This window comes from Columba livia, chromosome Z, assembly GCF_036013475.1.
Source record: "Columba livia isolate bColLiv1 breed racing homer chromosome Z, bColLiv1.pat.W.v2, whole genome shotgun sequence".
NCBI classification, from domain to species: domain Eukaryota; kingdom Metazoa; phylum Chordata; class Aves; order Columbiformes; family Columbidae; genus Columba; species Columba livia.
The window spans coordinates 3,307,321-3,323,957 of NC_088642.1; the positions used below are offsets into that span (position 1 = coordinate 3,307,321).

At 43.8% G+C, this 16,637-nt stretch overlaps 1 protein-coding gene across 1 annotated transcript in view; it reads left to right on the forward strand.

Annotated features, from left to right (window-relative positions):
* The window catches only part of LOXHD1 (lipoxygenase homology PLAT domains 1), a 154,533-nt gene that overhangs the window by 22,552 nt on the left and 115,344 nt on the right, over positions 1–16,637 (forward strand). Inside the window, exons 3-4 of the mRNA XM_005500411.4 lie at positions 4,429–4,509; positions 5,318–5,502. Of these exons, the coding sequence (XP_005500468.2) occupies positions 4,429–4,509; positions 5,318–5,502 (266 nt within the window). The remainder of the gene's footprint in view (positions 1–4,428; positions 4,510–5,317; positions 5,503–16,637) is intronic.

Sequence of the window (16,637 nt, forward strand, 5' to 3'; positions counted from 1 at the left end):
CCTGCTGGTGCTAAATGTCAGTGGCAGGAGCAGGGGGACCTGCAGGTAGAGACACAGGGAGATGCCACCAAGAATTGATCCTTTCTGATGATTTAATGAAGCGTCTTTAAAATTCTGTTCAAACTGACATCCGCCGTAACACTTCGTGCTTCTGTGCAGCCCTTCATCCACTGTGCTTTTGCAGGTGGTTCTGTGTGTACAAAGCATTGTCAGATAAAATGCCTAATAGAAAGGCGATTTAAATGATCATTAATGCAGTGATACAAAGATAAATTTGTTCAGGTTACTCTGTCACTGCTAAAGGTTATTATTTTTATGACTCCGCTGCGATCAGTACCTAGGTTTTTCCTCTGTTCCTAAGAGATCAGCTCTGGAAAGGGTGCTGTTAGCTGATCAGAAGTAAAGACCATTTTCTACAAATGTTCAGAATTTCAATTTCAAATGTGACTTTCATTTAGGTGGTGAGATTAGCTCTTGTTAATTTTCTTTTATTAAATACATATATATATATAAGTGTGATTATGTAGTCTTGCATTTGAAACTGCATCATTGAGGGTTTCTTGTTGTCAACATACCAAGCAGTAGTGAAACTCCCAGGGTACCAGCTGTGTTGTCTGTGCAAACAGCCTGCAAAAGAGAGGCAAGCAGGGATTTATAAATACTATCCTTGAATTTGCACAAGTTCTTGTGCTGCTTTTTAGCACACTTACCCAGATAGGGAACATGTTGTTCTAAATCACTATACATTTGCAGTACCATGAGTAGTGCAGCCTGCAGGTAATCATTCAACCAAAACAATCTGAAAACAGCTTCAGATACTGAATATAATTGAGAATGTCATATAATAATTTTTGAAGAAGTTTCTTGGGTGTTTCTTACAAAGTAGCCCAGTAAAACACTACAACAGACTATAAAAAATAGAGCTGCTAAAGCAAATTAACTACATGAAATAAAAAACCTGATTAAAACATGTTTATGAAGTTGCCCTAGCCTGATATCCCAGCCAAACAGTGAAACTCCAAGAGAAATTCTGTTGATCTTCAGACTAAGCTTATGGCTAGCCATGCCCGGTCCCTGGGTCTAAACCCAGTCAACCTCAACATTGGAAATTCAGTGCTGCAATTTCCAACTCATTTTTTTCACTGCATTATTTGTCACCAAAGCTGTGCAAGCCAGCATGGTGCATTGTTTGGTGTAACAGGCTCCTTATGGTAATCAGGCCATGAATTTCTTACCCCAGACCCAGCCTGGATCAGACTCTGAGATCGCTCAGATGTAATTTCTTTTTTTTAATAAAATTCTGTATAGCCATCCACCATGGGGTATTCTTCTGCTTTTCCTGTTCCCTTTTAATTGGAAAAATTAGAACAATGTTAGAAGGAAGGGTTGGATTTTTTCCTTAAAGCTTTCAATTTTTTTGTGATTGTGATCATAGAATAGTTTGGGTTGGAAGGGACCTTCCCAGCTCCCCCAGTGCCCCCCCTGCCATGAGCAGGGGCATCTTCACCAGCTCAGGTTGCTCAGAGCCCCATCCAGCCTGGCCTGGGATGTCTCCAGGGATGGTTCATCCACCACCTCTCTGGCCAACCTGTACCAGTGTTTCACCATCCCCACTGTAACACATTTATTCCTCATGTCTAGCCTTGCATGCTTGGTGCTGCCTCTGATGATGTGCAGCCCAAAACCGTGTAAAGGTTCTTCAGCATTCCTCCCCCACTAACACTGTGTTTTGGTAGAGGTGTTCATGGACAAAAACAATGTGAAGATCTTTCTTCATCAGCATCCCACACACTCCCGTTGTGCTTGTAATTTGCCTTTCCAATTTGAACCCTCGGTTTAAGGAGCTGTTCACCATCTCTGAAGGCGCAGCTCATTAAGACAGAACTTGACACCTTCAGTGTCAAATATTTCTTCCTCATGTCTAGCCTAAATACTGGATGCTGCATATTCACCTCCAGAGAAGAGACTCATCAGGTTCTTCCTACTTTTCAACAGCAAGGCTTCCCAGGAGTTTGACACTTGGACAACAGTCACCTTTCCAAATGCTTCCCCAAGCTCTTTCAAGATGCATCTGCTTGATGGGCACTTTTGGATGCTCACCTGGTGCTCCTCCAATACTGGGTTTCCTCCCCACCACTGTCCCACCATCCCAGTAACAAAACCAGCCCAGCACAGTGGCAGGACTGCTGTAAACCAGCAATCACTGGGACTAGTGCACTGAAAGCTTTGGGCTAATTAGTCTCACTTAATATTTTTGTGCCCTCTCCGTAGCAGTCTGCAGTGGTGCATTGATCTCTGGAGCCGATGCATGGAGAAGCCGCTGTCATTACAATGCTCGCTCAAGCCTGACAAACTAATTGCCTTGCACTTGCTGGCTGTTTTCTCTCTGACAGCCAGACTGGGGGAGGCTGGGCTGGATTTAATTGTCTCTTGTCTTCATGGCAAGGTTAACTGTTTTAGCCTTCGTATGTAGCAGCGATGGTCCTGGTGCGACGTCTGGAACAGCAGGATGGAGGAGGAGGCTGTGCGTACAATTCCAGAACAATATGAAATAACATTTAAACCAAGGTGTGAGTGGATCCGTCTGTGATGTGGAAAAGAGAGCTGAAAAAGCTTAACCCTCTTGCTCAGATTATTAATATTCATTAACTTTCTGAGTACAAGCTGCTTGTCACTGCGGCTTTATGCTGCTGAAGTGCTGTGGTTTCTTGTTATTTTTAATATTACTTGTGGATTTTACTGTGCTGAATCATCAACATCAATGCTTAGCGGACCAGGTGAAATTTGGGCCCATCAGGGAGGGCAGGTGGGAGACATCATGTCTTCATAGAAAGGATGGGTTTTGCTTTGGTGTTATTCATAATGTTTTTGTGGAAAATATGAGCTCAAAGGGGATAGAATTTCTTGTCAAAGATCACACCACAGGCTCCAGGCAGAACTGGGAATTAAATTCTTCATCCACTGACCCGGGTTATATACTGTATATTGCCTTCCACTTGTGCCTGTGAAATACAAACTGCACACTTAACACTTCATAAACAAACAAACAAACTGGTCCCTGTCCTACAGTCATTTTGCTTTGAAAAAATAACGTGATCATGGAATCATTTGGGTTGGAAAAGACTCTTAAGATCATTGAGTCCCACTGTTAACCCAACACTGTCAAGTCCACCACTACCCCATGTCCCTGAGAACCTCACCTCCGTGTCCGTTCAACCCCTCCAGGGATGGTGACTCCACCACTGCCCTGGGCAGCCTGTTCCAATGCCCCACAGCCCTTTGGGGAAGAAATTGTTCCCCAGATCCAACCTCAACCTGCCCTGGTGCAACTTGAGGCTGTTTCCTCTCATCCTGTCACTTGTTCCTTGGGAGCAGAGCCCGACCGCCCTGCCTCCAACCTCCTTTCAGGCAGTTGCAGAGAGACAGGTCTTCCCTCAGCTCCTGTTCTACAGGCTAATGAGATACAAATCACATGAGAAAGCTGCAGAGGGAGTTCCAATAGTTATTAACAAAAGTTGGAAGATGGGACCAGAAAGAAACTTTTTATGCATTTGGATGTTTTTATCTCTGGCTGAGCTCTGGGCAGATCTGCAGCTCCGCAGGGAACCTGTCAGGCTATGGACCACCTTTGCTGCATCACCAAGAGCCGGTCTACCTGATACTGGGGGCTGGGATGGCAAGAGAGGACACCTCCAAGAGCAGGACACAGCATATGAGGTAGATGTGCAGGTGTCTTGATTCACCAAGGTCTTCCACGTTGGCTGGCCAACAAGCACTCATATACAAGGACAAAACAAAGATCTGACTCTACCACTCCAAGTGAGCACTTTCCACCCTCCTCTGTTCTTGCATTTTGATTTTTTTTTCTGTTACCTCTGTTTTAGCAACCAATGGGTGGGCTAGCAGAGTTGAGGAATCACAGACAAGGTGTTACCAAAAAGTTGGAGTTCTTCATTTTTGCTTCATTGACACTTCCATGAAATGTCTTTGCTGAAGATCATTTTTAGACACCTCTGAAAGCCACTTGGTGATGGGAAGGTCTTACAGATTGCTCCAGGTTTTACATTTATGGGTGTTTTAGTTGAGGATTTTGAAAAAAATTTGTCATGTTTTATTCTTGGAGGTGATATGGAATGTGATCCAAGGTTTGCATCTGCTTGGGCCAGCATTGCATTTCCCCCAAAGCTTATACCTCACCCTCTGGAAGGACTCTTAGAGATCCAGAAAGGAAAAAAAGCCCATTAAATGTCAGTACTTAGGGCATCCAAAATGTGTCATGGGAAAGAGGGCACAAAGAAGTAGGTCTACCCAGTGCTAGAAATGACATTTCTTCATCCTTAAACACTAGCACTCTGTCAGGCCACAACATGTGCTTGCTGACAAGGTTGTTATTTTCTTACCATAGCTTTTGGTGTGTGTGTATTACAGGAGCAGCACGGCATTTGAGAGGAGCAAAACAGACGTGTTCAGAGTAAAAACCAATAACGTTGGACAAATAAAGAAAATAAGGTACCCGCACAACGTTCCTACCACACTACTTGCTCTGCAAGGCGCTAATCGAATGACGGGCTGTAGAGGCTTTAGCGTTGACATGTTTTATTCATTATTCACTAACGTGCTCCTATCAAGGTGAAGTTAAAGGGTGGTAAAAGCTTGTTTACTGACTAAGATTTGAACTGAAGCGTGAAATCACCTGCGGTATTACTTATAGCTATCCACGCTCCCCACCAAGAATTGTATTTCTGTCATATGCAATCACGGAGGAAGGTGTTTAGGGCTGTTTTTATGTCCTGATGGAGGTAAATGGAGTTTTACAAAATTAGTATAATGTAAATGATAACTATTATGTTTAACCACCATCTGACTGACCTATATAAAATTAAAAATTAGTAAGTAGTACAAAGCAGGCTGGGAAAATGGGAAGAAATAGGTAAAATAGAATAAGAAGAGAAAAAAGCAGAAGGGATACAGGACAGGAGGAGAGCCACTTATGTTTCATCTACACAGGGTGAAGTGAATGAATGCATATGTTGAATGAGCATGCAGATATGTGTATGTTTGTGTGTGTCGCCTTGCAGACAAAAGCCCACATATGCACCTATGATATCTAACCACAAATTTATATGGAAGGTTGTTATTTTAAAAGTACCCTGAAAAAGCCCAGAAGTCCTATGAAACACTTCAGATAGACAGGTCTGTAGAAGCATTTTTTGGTATGGTTCCTCTATCCTTGTCTAATATAAATTATTCCACAAAATTACAGTGCTAGTGGCCAGTCTTAATCGAAGTACCAAATCCAGGGTTGTTCTTCATCTAGGATTGAGCACGACAACACTGGATTGAACGCAGGCTGGTTCCTCGACCGTGTAATCGTCACCGACATGAACAGACCTCACCTCCGGTTTTACTTCCCCTGCAACAACTGGCTGAGCAAGGAGGACGGGGACGGGCTGTATGTCAGAGACCTCATCGGCAGCCTGAATCCAATGGACGTGCCCAAAAGTAAGGGTTTTCCAAAAAGCTCAACTTTCTGGTGTTCTGTCAGAACAGATGGGGTTGCTTTCAGATGACCCTGGTTTTAAACTAAAGGATGGGAGATTCAGTCTAGATGTGGGGAAGAAATTGTTACTCCTGAGGGTGGTGAGAGCCTGTCCCAGGTTGGCCAGTGAGGTGGTGGATGAACCATCCCTGGAGACATCCCAGGCCAGGCTGGACAGGGCTCTGAGCAACCTGAGCTGGTGAAGATGTCCCTGCTCATGGCAGGGGTGGCACTGGGGGAGCTTTGGAGGTCCCTTCCAACACAAACCATTCTGTGATTCTATGATTCTATATAAAATGTAGTTGTATAGTCTTCACTAATTTGAGTTTTCTTTGTAGTCCGTGAACAGAGAAATTGGGAGATGGAAGATGCCCCCAGAGGGTAATTCCTTCTTCCAGTGTTAGACCTGACACCTTAGGGTGGGATAAATGGCTATTTGGGTAAGATTTTTCATTGGTTGAGTACTGAATGAACCGCAATGACTACTTTAAGTTAGTTTAAGTGGCTGCATACAGATGAGGAGCATCCCACCCTGGAAGATGTAGCTGGTATCATTGTGTGCTACCAGAAGAGGTAGTGTGGTTGCAGCCCTGTGTATAAAGTTAAGTGTTTCCAGGCTCTGGTGATGACCTGCAGGAAATTTCCATAAACAAGCCAGCCCTCTCGCTGTAATTCTACTCCGGTTTACTGTATGCGTATGATATCCATATTGAACCAGTGCCTATTTTTCAGAGTGGTTTTAAGCTAATGATGTTGAAATGAAGCCAGGACAGCTTGCAAACCAGACATGTACTCCCAAATTGATATCAATGTGTAGGCCATGTGGTGATGTATAGTGCATGTAACGTGAGTGGGAAGACGATCGAGATGTGAAAGTGGAGCCAGCAAACCAGCCTCAGGTGATATGTCAGCATTTTATCTGCAAGTGCTAATGAGGAAACCGAGTTGTGTTTTCCTGATGACCTCACCAATGCACGACTCCTTTCTGGGAGCTTAATTTGGGGCACCGCTAGCCACAGGTCCAAGGGAAACTTGTGCCTTTGCTAGTATCACATACTTTTGAGAATAAGTAGTGATTTCTTCCATTAGTGTTGTTGGCATGACCACTTAGGAGCTTTTTTTCTTTTTGGTAAAAATATTGTATTGCCAGCCTTGATACAGGGCTTTGAGCATCGATAGATAGTCTGGAAGAGCCAAGTATGAATTTTTTATTGAGGTCCTGTTTTAAATTAACAGTGAAACAATATACTATGATACTGTTTGTTCCTGAGTTATTAAATAATTTTTGTCTACTAAGATATGACCTCCTAAAACAGTTTCAATATGTTGAAGATGCAAGCATTAAAGGATACTGTGTGTGAGTTAGCATTCACAAATAACATCCATTGACAAGAAACGTATGTGGGAGTATGTTATAAATGCAGACCCCTCCAGGGTGTCTGCCACAGGGGAATGAGATAACGTCTGGAGATGCTCTGCCAAAAACCCACCCTGTAACTGCTGGGATTGTGTGTGCCAAAGGCCTTTGCTGTTATTTTATTGGTTTGGTTTGTGAAACTGAAGAGTTAAGGACACTTGAGGGGCAGGAGGGGTCTGGAGAAGGTGGCAGATGAGTCACAGCGATACACAATTGGTGAGAGGTTCCCTGGAGGGGGAAGTCAACTCTTCAATCTTAATAGATTTTTACATGACACAACAGTTTATCTGAATTTATTATTGCTCCTGCCTGGGAGAGCTGATTCAAAGGAGCACATTTGATTTCCTCCATCCTGCTCGACACCTGTCTTTCAGCAGGAAAAGATTTGTGGGCTAAACCCTCAGCTGTTAAAAAAATCAGTGCAGCTCCAATGAAATTACTGGAACAACTTTTCATTTCAGCAGGAGAAAACCTAGTCTCAAGTGCTCGATCTTCTGGAGAACTGTTATTGGGTTGTATATCAACTATTCACTGCATGCTTGATCCAGAAAAAATACAAATAAGACTGCCTCTTGCCTTAAGAGTATGAAAGCAGGGATTTAACGAGGCATTTGTCAAAAAACGCATCTGTTCCCATTGCTTTTATCAGGAGAAAACCCCACTTTTGAGTCGGGTGGTTTGGATGCTTTGAGGCCGTCTGTGTAAACGCAGGGATCTGGGCTGAGGCCAGAGGCACGGGTGAAGGGTTGGATGTCGTCCAGGTGGCAGGTCTGAATCTGTAAGAGGAGAGGGTTAGCTCAGCTATCTCAGGTTGCAGTTCCCCTTGAACCATAATTAATGAAAGATAAACATTCCCAGGCTGCTGAGGTGAACTATCAACTGCAAATGTAAATTTATCTGAATTCATTTGGCTCCCTCTGGATCTGTAAAGGTCTGAAATTAGATTGTGATATGATTTTCTTCATACATACAATTCATTTGCCCTAAATTTGGTTGTGTTGGTGTTGTTGTTTTTGTTTTTTTTTTTTTGTTTGTTTCTTTCTTTTTCTTCCAAATGGATTAAACAGTGTTGTTTACACTTTAAGTATTAATATTTTCTAGGCTACTAGATAAATGAATAATGATGTAGGTTGGTGGTTTTATGTGCCTGTAAAGAAACATTAGTTGCTCTCTCTTCAGTTCGTGTTCCCATTAGCAGAGCTCAGTGCCATACTATTCTCTTTTCTGGTCATGTCTCTTCAATCACTGTTCACCCTTTTATTTATTAAGTTCTTTGCAAACCTCCCAGCAACTATAGTTACAGACCTGAGTCCTGTGCTCTGTTTTCATGCTTCATTTGCAGACACAGTCTGGTTTGTTTCTGGAGATAAAACAAAGAAGTTTCCTTCGTGTTGCCTCCCCTGCAACTTCTTCAGCTTTTGACTTTCTGGAGAACTTTCTCATCTTTGTCATGAGGACTTATCTTCCTCACTTGAACTGCTAAGACGTGCATCTTCTCTGTGATATGTGTGGGATGTAGGCTGGAGAAAAATTAATGATTTTTGTCTTGTTTCTGGTTTGTTGAACCTCTGTAGAGGCATTTGAAATGCATTCGAAGGAGATTGTTGGTGCTTGGACCAAAACCTTCCAAGCCATGTGGAGACTCAGACTCTTTCTTGGTAAGGAGCACAGGCCAGCCACAGAATCCCTGTGGGGCTAAGAATTTGAAGAGGTTAATTTAAAGGAAAAAAAAATAGAGACTGTATTTCAAATTGCAGAAAATAGTATGTTCTGAAAAAACAGTCCATATATAACTGAAACATTGGACACACAAACAGAAAAAAGAAGAGTTCTTTTCATGGTCCAAAGAGAGTTACCGAGGATGGCAGGAACACTTAGTGACTGCAGATGCCTCAGTGATTGCAGATGCCTGAGTGATTGCATTTACTTCTCTGAATAAAATGGTTCCATGTTCCCCGTTGAGTGCCACACATTTCTCAAGAACAGGTTACATTTTAAGTGTTCCTGCTTGAATGATCCTTTATTCCCTGTATTCACATCCACAGCATCATATGCCCATGGCCCTTTGACAGCGATAGTGCTGCAGATTCTTATTTACCCAGCAGCTGCTATTGGCAGCCTGGATTAATTTACACTACAGGTATTAATTACAAGGAAGGGCTATTGTTCAGCCTTATTCTGCTTCGCTTGAGTTTATGAAGCCTTAGGATTGTATGACTGTGGCTGAGCCTTTATGCAAGGGACAGGCTCAAAGCTGAAGTCAGGTGCTCATTTGCCTTTGAGTATGGTGGGTTTTGGATCACTCGGAAGGTGTCTGATGTCCTACCAAAGCGGTGGGGGAGGAGAGCACTAATTGGGCCAGTAATCCAACGGAGATACAAAAGAAAATGAGATTTGGGAATCCGTTCCCAGCCTGTTGTCTGGTGTTTGCAGACTAGTCATGAATCACTTGTGCCACTCTGTGGACAGACCCTTGTGTCTCCCACCCCATGGTGACTCTCATTTGGTTGGATTTCACTCCCTTTTCCCTGCTGGTTTGCAGACCCGAAGCTGCTCTGCACCCACTGCAGGTGGGACACCTGGGCTGTGTCTTTCTCCATCCCTGTGTGTGATGGGTACGCCTTTTATCACCCAGCTGTAAAGCAGGGGGTCCCAAGATTTGGCCTTCAGGTGGATTGAAGAGTGTCTCAAGGCATAACACTGGCATATTTTTGCAAGGCTACTTTTTGTGCTAATTCATAAAAGGAGTTGAGGTTTTGTTGGCTTACATGGTATGTTGATTATCCATAAGCCATCTTCTTTCTGGGGTCACAACAGACTGTTACTGCTATTTAGCTGGTTGAGCTTAGTCTAAGTTATCCACAGTGTGCCCCCCAGTTTTCCTCAAAACAAGGGAAAAAGTTGTGGTTATGTATAACCAACACATATTGGCTGTTCTTGATCACCCTTGAAATCTCTCCCTAACCAGAACAATTCTTCATACTCACTCTTTTACTGAGAGAAAGCAGGAATATTATTTCTGGAAGGGCACTCGCTTGCTCCTTAAAACCACATTAAAGAGCACAGATACCTGAAAATTAATTCAGTCTTCTGTGTGATCTCTATTTATGCTAACCTGTCAAATTTTGGTCAAGTCTTGCCAACCAGCTTGCTGAGGCTGAGAGTCAAGGACTGATTTCCAGCTGGCTCTTTGGCCATCAGCACTATGAAATTGTTTAAAGTTGGACACAAAGGGCTGCAAATGTTCATGGGACAGCAACTCATGTCAAACTATTTCAAAGCTGCGTATTCACAGTAGGACAGAAGCATGTGTGTGACCTCAAAGTGTAAAACTCCTCTGTTCTCTGGTTTTTGTGGGTGTGGTTTGGTCTTATTTGCTCTATTAAAAATGAATGTGTTTACAATGGGTGCGTTATATATCACATTACTGAGGAGCAGGGCAGTCAGTATGCCTGGCACACCCAGACCTTGGGGATGGGAGCATCCAACACCATTGCATTAACATCTTTTCCATACTTAAAGGTGCCAGGCATTGGTCACCTTTTTGTTTTGTTTTGTTTTTTGTTTCTTATTGATATTACTTAAAAAATGGATTGCAAGACAAGAGTCAGTGTAGCCATGCTGTATCTGGGGTTAAATCTGCATGTTTTCTGCCTTGCTGATACAAGAACCGGCTTTGAACTGGAAGGTCAATGGTTATGTCAGTTCTGGCATGACTTGGGTTTGATATATGGTGTATCTGTGAGTTTTCACAGTTATGTCCTAAGGGGTAGTGGCTGTAAGGTCACACTGAGCGACTGGGAACTGGATTCCTGTAAAGCCAGCTGAGTGGTGAAAAGTGCCCATGCACTTATGCATGCAGAGGGTAGCCTTGCCTTCAAAAAATGGCAACAAAATTTATTATAATTACAAATGAGAGAAGTTCAGCTGAGCAACATGCAGGTCAGCCCCAATCCATTAGTCTTCCACAAGTTTCTTCGAATCATTGGTCTGTCCTTGTCTGGGATGGCGTTAATGAGATCACCCAAGGAGACTTGGACAGTTTATGTTCATGGTGGGTCAGAGAAGACCATGTTCAGAGAGACAGACAGGCCAGTTTCCTTCGAAGGTAGGAAAGGCAGTCCATGAGTCTCTGCAGGCATTATGCTGGACTCCTCTGCCTCTTCCTTTTGAGAGTATCTGTGCAAGCATAGAATCACAGAATGTCAGGGGTTGGAAGGGACCTCAAAGGTCATCCAGTGCAATTCCCCCGCCGGAACAGGAACACCCAGATGAGGTTGCACAGGAAGGTGTCCAGGCAGGTTAGAATGTCTGCAGAGAAGGAGACTCCACAACCCCCCTGGGCAGCCTGGGCCAGGCTCTGCCACCCTCACTGAGAAGTTTCTTCTCATATTTAAGTAGAATCTCCTGTGTTCCGCTTTGAACCCATTACCCCTTGTCCTACCGTTGGTTGTCACCGAGAAGAGCCTGGCTCCATCTCATGACACTCGCCCTCTACCTATTTATAACCATGAATGAGGTCACCCCTCAGTCTCCTCTTGTCCAGCTCCAGAGCCCCAGCTCCCTCAGCCTTTCCTCACACGGGAGATGCTCCACTCCCTTCAGCATCTTGGTGGCTGCGCTGGACTCTCTCCAGCAGTTCCCTGTCCTGCTGGAACTGAGGGGCCACAACTGGACACAAGATTCCAGGTGTGGTCTCCCCAGGGCAGAGTAGAGGGGGACATGTAGAGTCAACATGTCCTAGATGTTTTCTGAGGTTTTTAGATCCACTAGGACCTAAATCTCATGTGTTTGGGAAAGTGAGCTGTATAATTTCTGTCCTCTGAGAGAAGGTTTTTGTTAAGACTTCACAGTTCATTGTCTAGAGTTTTAATGTTGGCTGACTTAAAGATTTATGAGACACAAACCCAGCTGTGGCTTGAGGAAGCACTTGTGGCAGCAGGTGTTGTATGGACATAGAATCATTTTGGTTGGAAGAGATCATCAAGTCCAATCATTAACCCAACACTGGTAACTAAGCATGTCCCCAAAAACCTCATCTATATGTCTTTCAGATCATGCTTGACCTTGAATCAGTAGCTAAACCCTTCCTGTCCCAATGGGTTATGCATGTCCCTAAGGGCTGGACTGGGTCTGAACTGAAGCTGTGGCCAATATTTCTCAATAACATACTGGTACTTGGAAGCTCTGATAAGGAGCAGCACTTTGGATGCAAGACACCGGTGGATGATGCCCTGTGGGCTTTGCAGCCTCATTTTATGAAGAACTGGGCCTGGAGGGTGAGACTGGTCCCTCTCCTGTCTCCCCTGGGTCATGATTCAAAATGAATTGTTACAGTTTGGGAACTTCCATGATCAGAATATCTGGAAAGATTAATTCTGAGGATGTAGAAGGAGGGGGGATGAAATATTAATAGGTGGTGCCTGCTCATCAAAACTCATCTTTATTTACACTGAGAACTGGAAGTGTGTAATCAGCACAGGAAAAGGCAGCTAAATATATTTATGAAATAAATATGGGTTGTTTACTTTTGAATAATGGTGAATACCCCCTGTATTAAGGACGAGGCCTTGCTGCATGCTGAGATTTTCAGTAAACGAGGTTTATAGAAGGACTAATATTTTTTACTACCCAGTTGATAACAATGGAAAAAAACTCTCATTTTATTTGACACACTGAGTGTCCAACTATATTCTTTTTTTCCTTTTCAAAAATACTTTGGTTGGACTGATAAGGATTTTATTCTCCCTGCGAAATTTGCCTGCCTCATTATACCATGTCTAAAACAAGTCAACTGTGGACATTTTACTGGTAACATATCTTTTACCCATTGTTTTGTGTCTAAAAATGAGTAAGGGCATAGAGAAATTGAAATGTAGAAGTAAAAAACACCGGTGGCTTGTAAGCCACTAGGAAGACAAGATGCACAGAGCTCAGAAATGGGATGGAAATCAATATCTGTAATTCATATAAAGGATCTCATGTTTAAAGATAAAAGATTTTGGAGAGACATGAGAAATACTTGTGTGTGGCTGGCATATAGGCCTATATGTATACAATGCAAAACAGATAGTGCAGCACGTTTGTGAAAATGGGATAATTTTGGCAAATATGTTTAGATATTGCAATTATTTCAACTATCATATTTGAAATAGTGACTTTCTTTAAATATATTATTTATACAGAGCAAGACTGAAGTACAGAGATAGCAATATGATTTTAAATAATATTGTAAAATTTTTTACTCTTCATCCTCAGCAGAAATATTTTACCCAAGGGGTTATTTTCAGTGATTTCCCCAATTTTGTAATAGCAGATCTGGGGAAAGCAGGAAGCAGATATTTCTTTTGTGAAATGTCTGGAATTTTTTTTCTCATGGACTCCCACCCTGGGGCTGAACTAATGAAAAATAATGAGAAATCCTGGAGAATTAGGTGAACAAGCATTTCTGCGCTGCTGTCACAAGGTGGGTTGCCCATGTTAAGCTCCACGCCTCAACAGCTATACCACTATTGTCTCTTGAGCAAGGTCATTTAAAACCCACTTCAAAATGTCATCATCACTTTGAAGTCTCAGTAGGAACACCAGTTTAGCATACCCTACAAGCAAAGACTCCTGCATGTGGTAGATTGCCTCTCGCAGGCTTTGCAGATGGATGATCTGGGCTGAATCCTAATATATTTAACTGTTTTGATGCATACTTCGATTTCACATAAAAATCACCAAAAATTGGGCTGAATTTCATGTTCTTTGGGCTGGATGGGGAGACCAAACATCTGAGTTCATTATAGGAGGGGCATAAGACAGCAGATTAGGATAAAGTAATATTCAGCAGAGCAAACATTATAGTTTTCTTTTCCCATGTCTTATGCCTCCTTGGGAGGCAGCAAAAATATCTGTTTCTGAAGAACACTTTTTTAGAGAGGTCTTCTGAGACTAATGAAATGCTGATCATAGAATTATAGAATAGTTTGGGTTAGAAGTGACCTTCAAAATTCACCCAGTGCCCGCCCTGCCATGAGCAGGGACATCTTCACCAGCTCAGGTTGCTCAGAGCCCCGTCCAGCCTGGCCTGGGATGTCTCCAGGGATGGTTCATCCACCACCTCTCTGGCCAACCTGGGACAGGCTCTCACCACCCCCACTGTAATACATTTCTTCCTCATGTCTAGCCTTGTATCCTTGGTGCTGCCTCTGATGTACAGCCCAAAACCATGTAAAGGTTCTTCAGCATTCCTCCCCCACTAACACTATGTTTTGGTAGAGGTGTTCATGGACAAAAACAGTGTGGAGATCTTTCTTCATCAGCATCGCCTGCACTCCTGTTGTGCTTGTGCTTTGCATTTCCAGTTTGAACCCTCCGTTTAAGGAGCTGTTCACCACCCCTGAAGGTGCAGCTCATTAAGACAGGTATTTGTCCATTACTCTTGATAGACACGAATTATTCTCAAGCCCTAAACCAACCCTTTGAATTCAAGGCTTTGCTGGATGAGGAAAAAAACTCCTTAACTCTGTGCAGTTGTTCTGTGCAAGGACAGGCCATGATTTTGAGAGACAGCTAGCCCCTGGTGAACTCACCAGGACTCCTCTGCGTTTACAGGATTTGCTTTAGGTTCTCATTATGTCTTGCTCTGCATAGCTATCTCTAGGGTCCCTGCTACTGCAGTAGCGAGAGGTGTAATGATTACAGCTGGGCGAATTTTCTTCTCTGCAGTATTTGCAGAAACTCCAGAGATAGTGCTGTGTATGAAAATGCAGTAAGGCATCTCTACCATCATTTTGATTGAAGAAGATCCTCAAGATCATTGAGTCCCACTGTTAAACCAACACTGTCAAGTCCACAACTGCCCCACGTCCCTGAGAACCCAATCTATGCATCTTTCAAACCCCTCCAGGGATGGTGACTCCAGCACTGTCCTGGGCAGCCTGTTCCAATGCCCCACAGCCCTTTGGGGAAGAAATTGTTCCCCAGATCCAACCTCAACTTCCCCTGGCACAACTTGAGGCCATTTCTTTGTGTCCCTGTGTTCCCTCAGCTCCTGTTCTCCAGCTGAACCCCCCAGGTCCCTCAGCCGCTCCCATCACACTTGTTCTCCAGCCCCATTCTCCAGCTCTGTTGCCTTCTCTCAACTCGCTCCAGCACCTCAAGGTCTATGAATCAAGTGTGTTGGGAGGTCAGATCCCAGGTTCGAGACCTAACCCTAGACTGTCTGACCTTTCAGCGTCCAAGAGGTCCAGCAGTTACTGAGGCATGTGTTGATAGAAGTTGTATAAAGGAGATTCCATTTTGACAAGTCAGTGCTTTCCATCTGGAAGAGATTTTGTCAGACAACTTCTGGTGCGCTGGAATGACAGACTCGATCTGACAGCGAGGAACCGAGGCATATGGATGTTAAACCACCTTCTCGGGCGTGTGAAAAAAAGGCTGTGGCAAAGTCAGGTTGAAACTGTGACTTGTCTGCAGATGTAGCCTCTTGCCTCTGCCTCTAGCAACAATCCTTTTTGCTTTTCATACTAAATACAAATGTATTTCTTTGCCAGCAGCAATTCAGAGACAGTAGCGTTGCCTGTCCCCTACCCGTCCACGCTTTGTGTCTTTTGAAATCTGCCTGCTCATTGCTGAGCAGCACAGGATAGATCTTAGACATTGCCACCCTTGGGAGCACTGTGAAAACAGAAGGATAACTGCTAAAAGCTGCCTTATGAGAAGAATCCATCACTGCTTCTGACTTAGCTCCCTGCTTTTAACCCAACGTGACTCGTTTCTGAAGGCTGTGACACCTCTCAGTTGTTGGATGCTGTGCTGTTGACCTGCTCCATAGTGGGTCATGCACAAGACAGGTAGGCAGGGATGTCTAGCAGGGAATTCGTTGTGCCCTGCAGGGGATGATAACTCTAGGTAATGAAGCACAGTTGACTTTCTTTCCTTGCCTAAATCTGGTGCTCCTGCTGCTGCAAACTCAGTAGTTTATGCAAAAACACCGTATCTAATGCCCCAAATAATATTAGCTACCAGATTTCCTTAGGCAATTCCATCCTATGGCATTTCAGGTGACCATGCTAGCATATTAATAAATAAACAGCATTAACAGATGAATTTCATATGGCTGAGCTGTTGTCAGCATCTTGCAGATGGAAGGACTTGGCTGGGATGTGTCTGTGCATTTTCCGTGGTTTGAGGCAGGAGAAAGGGTGCACGAAGTCTTCCAGGGTCATTGGGGCTGGATAAAAAGATGCTGGGCGAGGTGTGGGGTTGGTGATGGAGGTGGCAGTGAGGTCATCTTAGTCAGGGTATATTGTGGGGTAGGAGCCCCGTGCCTTTCCTCCTCCAGGAGAAGTGTTGGCAGTGCCAGTAGCATCACAGCCCTTCACTGAAATAAACCCCTTGGCCCTCAGTGGAAAGAGCCTGACTTTAACCCACGGTGCAATATTAATCTTTCCTCTTAGCTGTTGAAAGCTGCAGCAGAGTTGATTAGTAACAGAAATGCTGCTTGGCTGTCACACCTCTGCTAAATTAATGCAGTGGAGTCATGTCAGTTAGTGCCACCCCACTGCTTGCCTGAGATGGCATCCTGGCAACATTTCCTAATGCGTTCTTGGGGCAGCTTTGTGTGTGCCAGCGTGTTGGATGAGTGATGTCAGGGAAGCCCAATTGTCTCTAACCAAGCAGACACTCATCTGT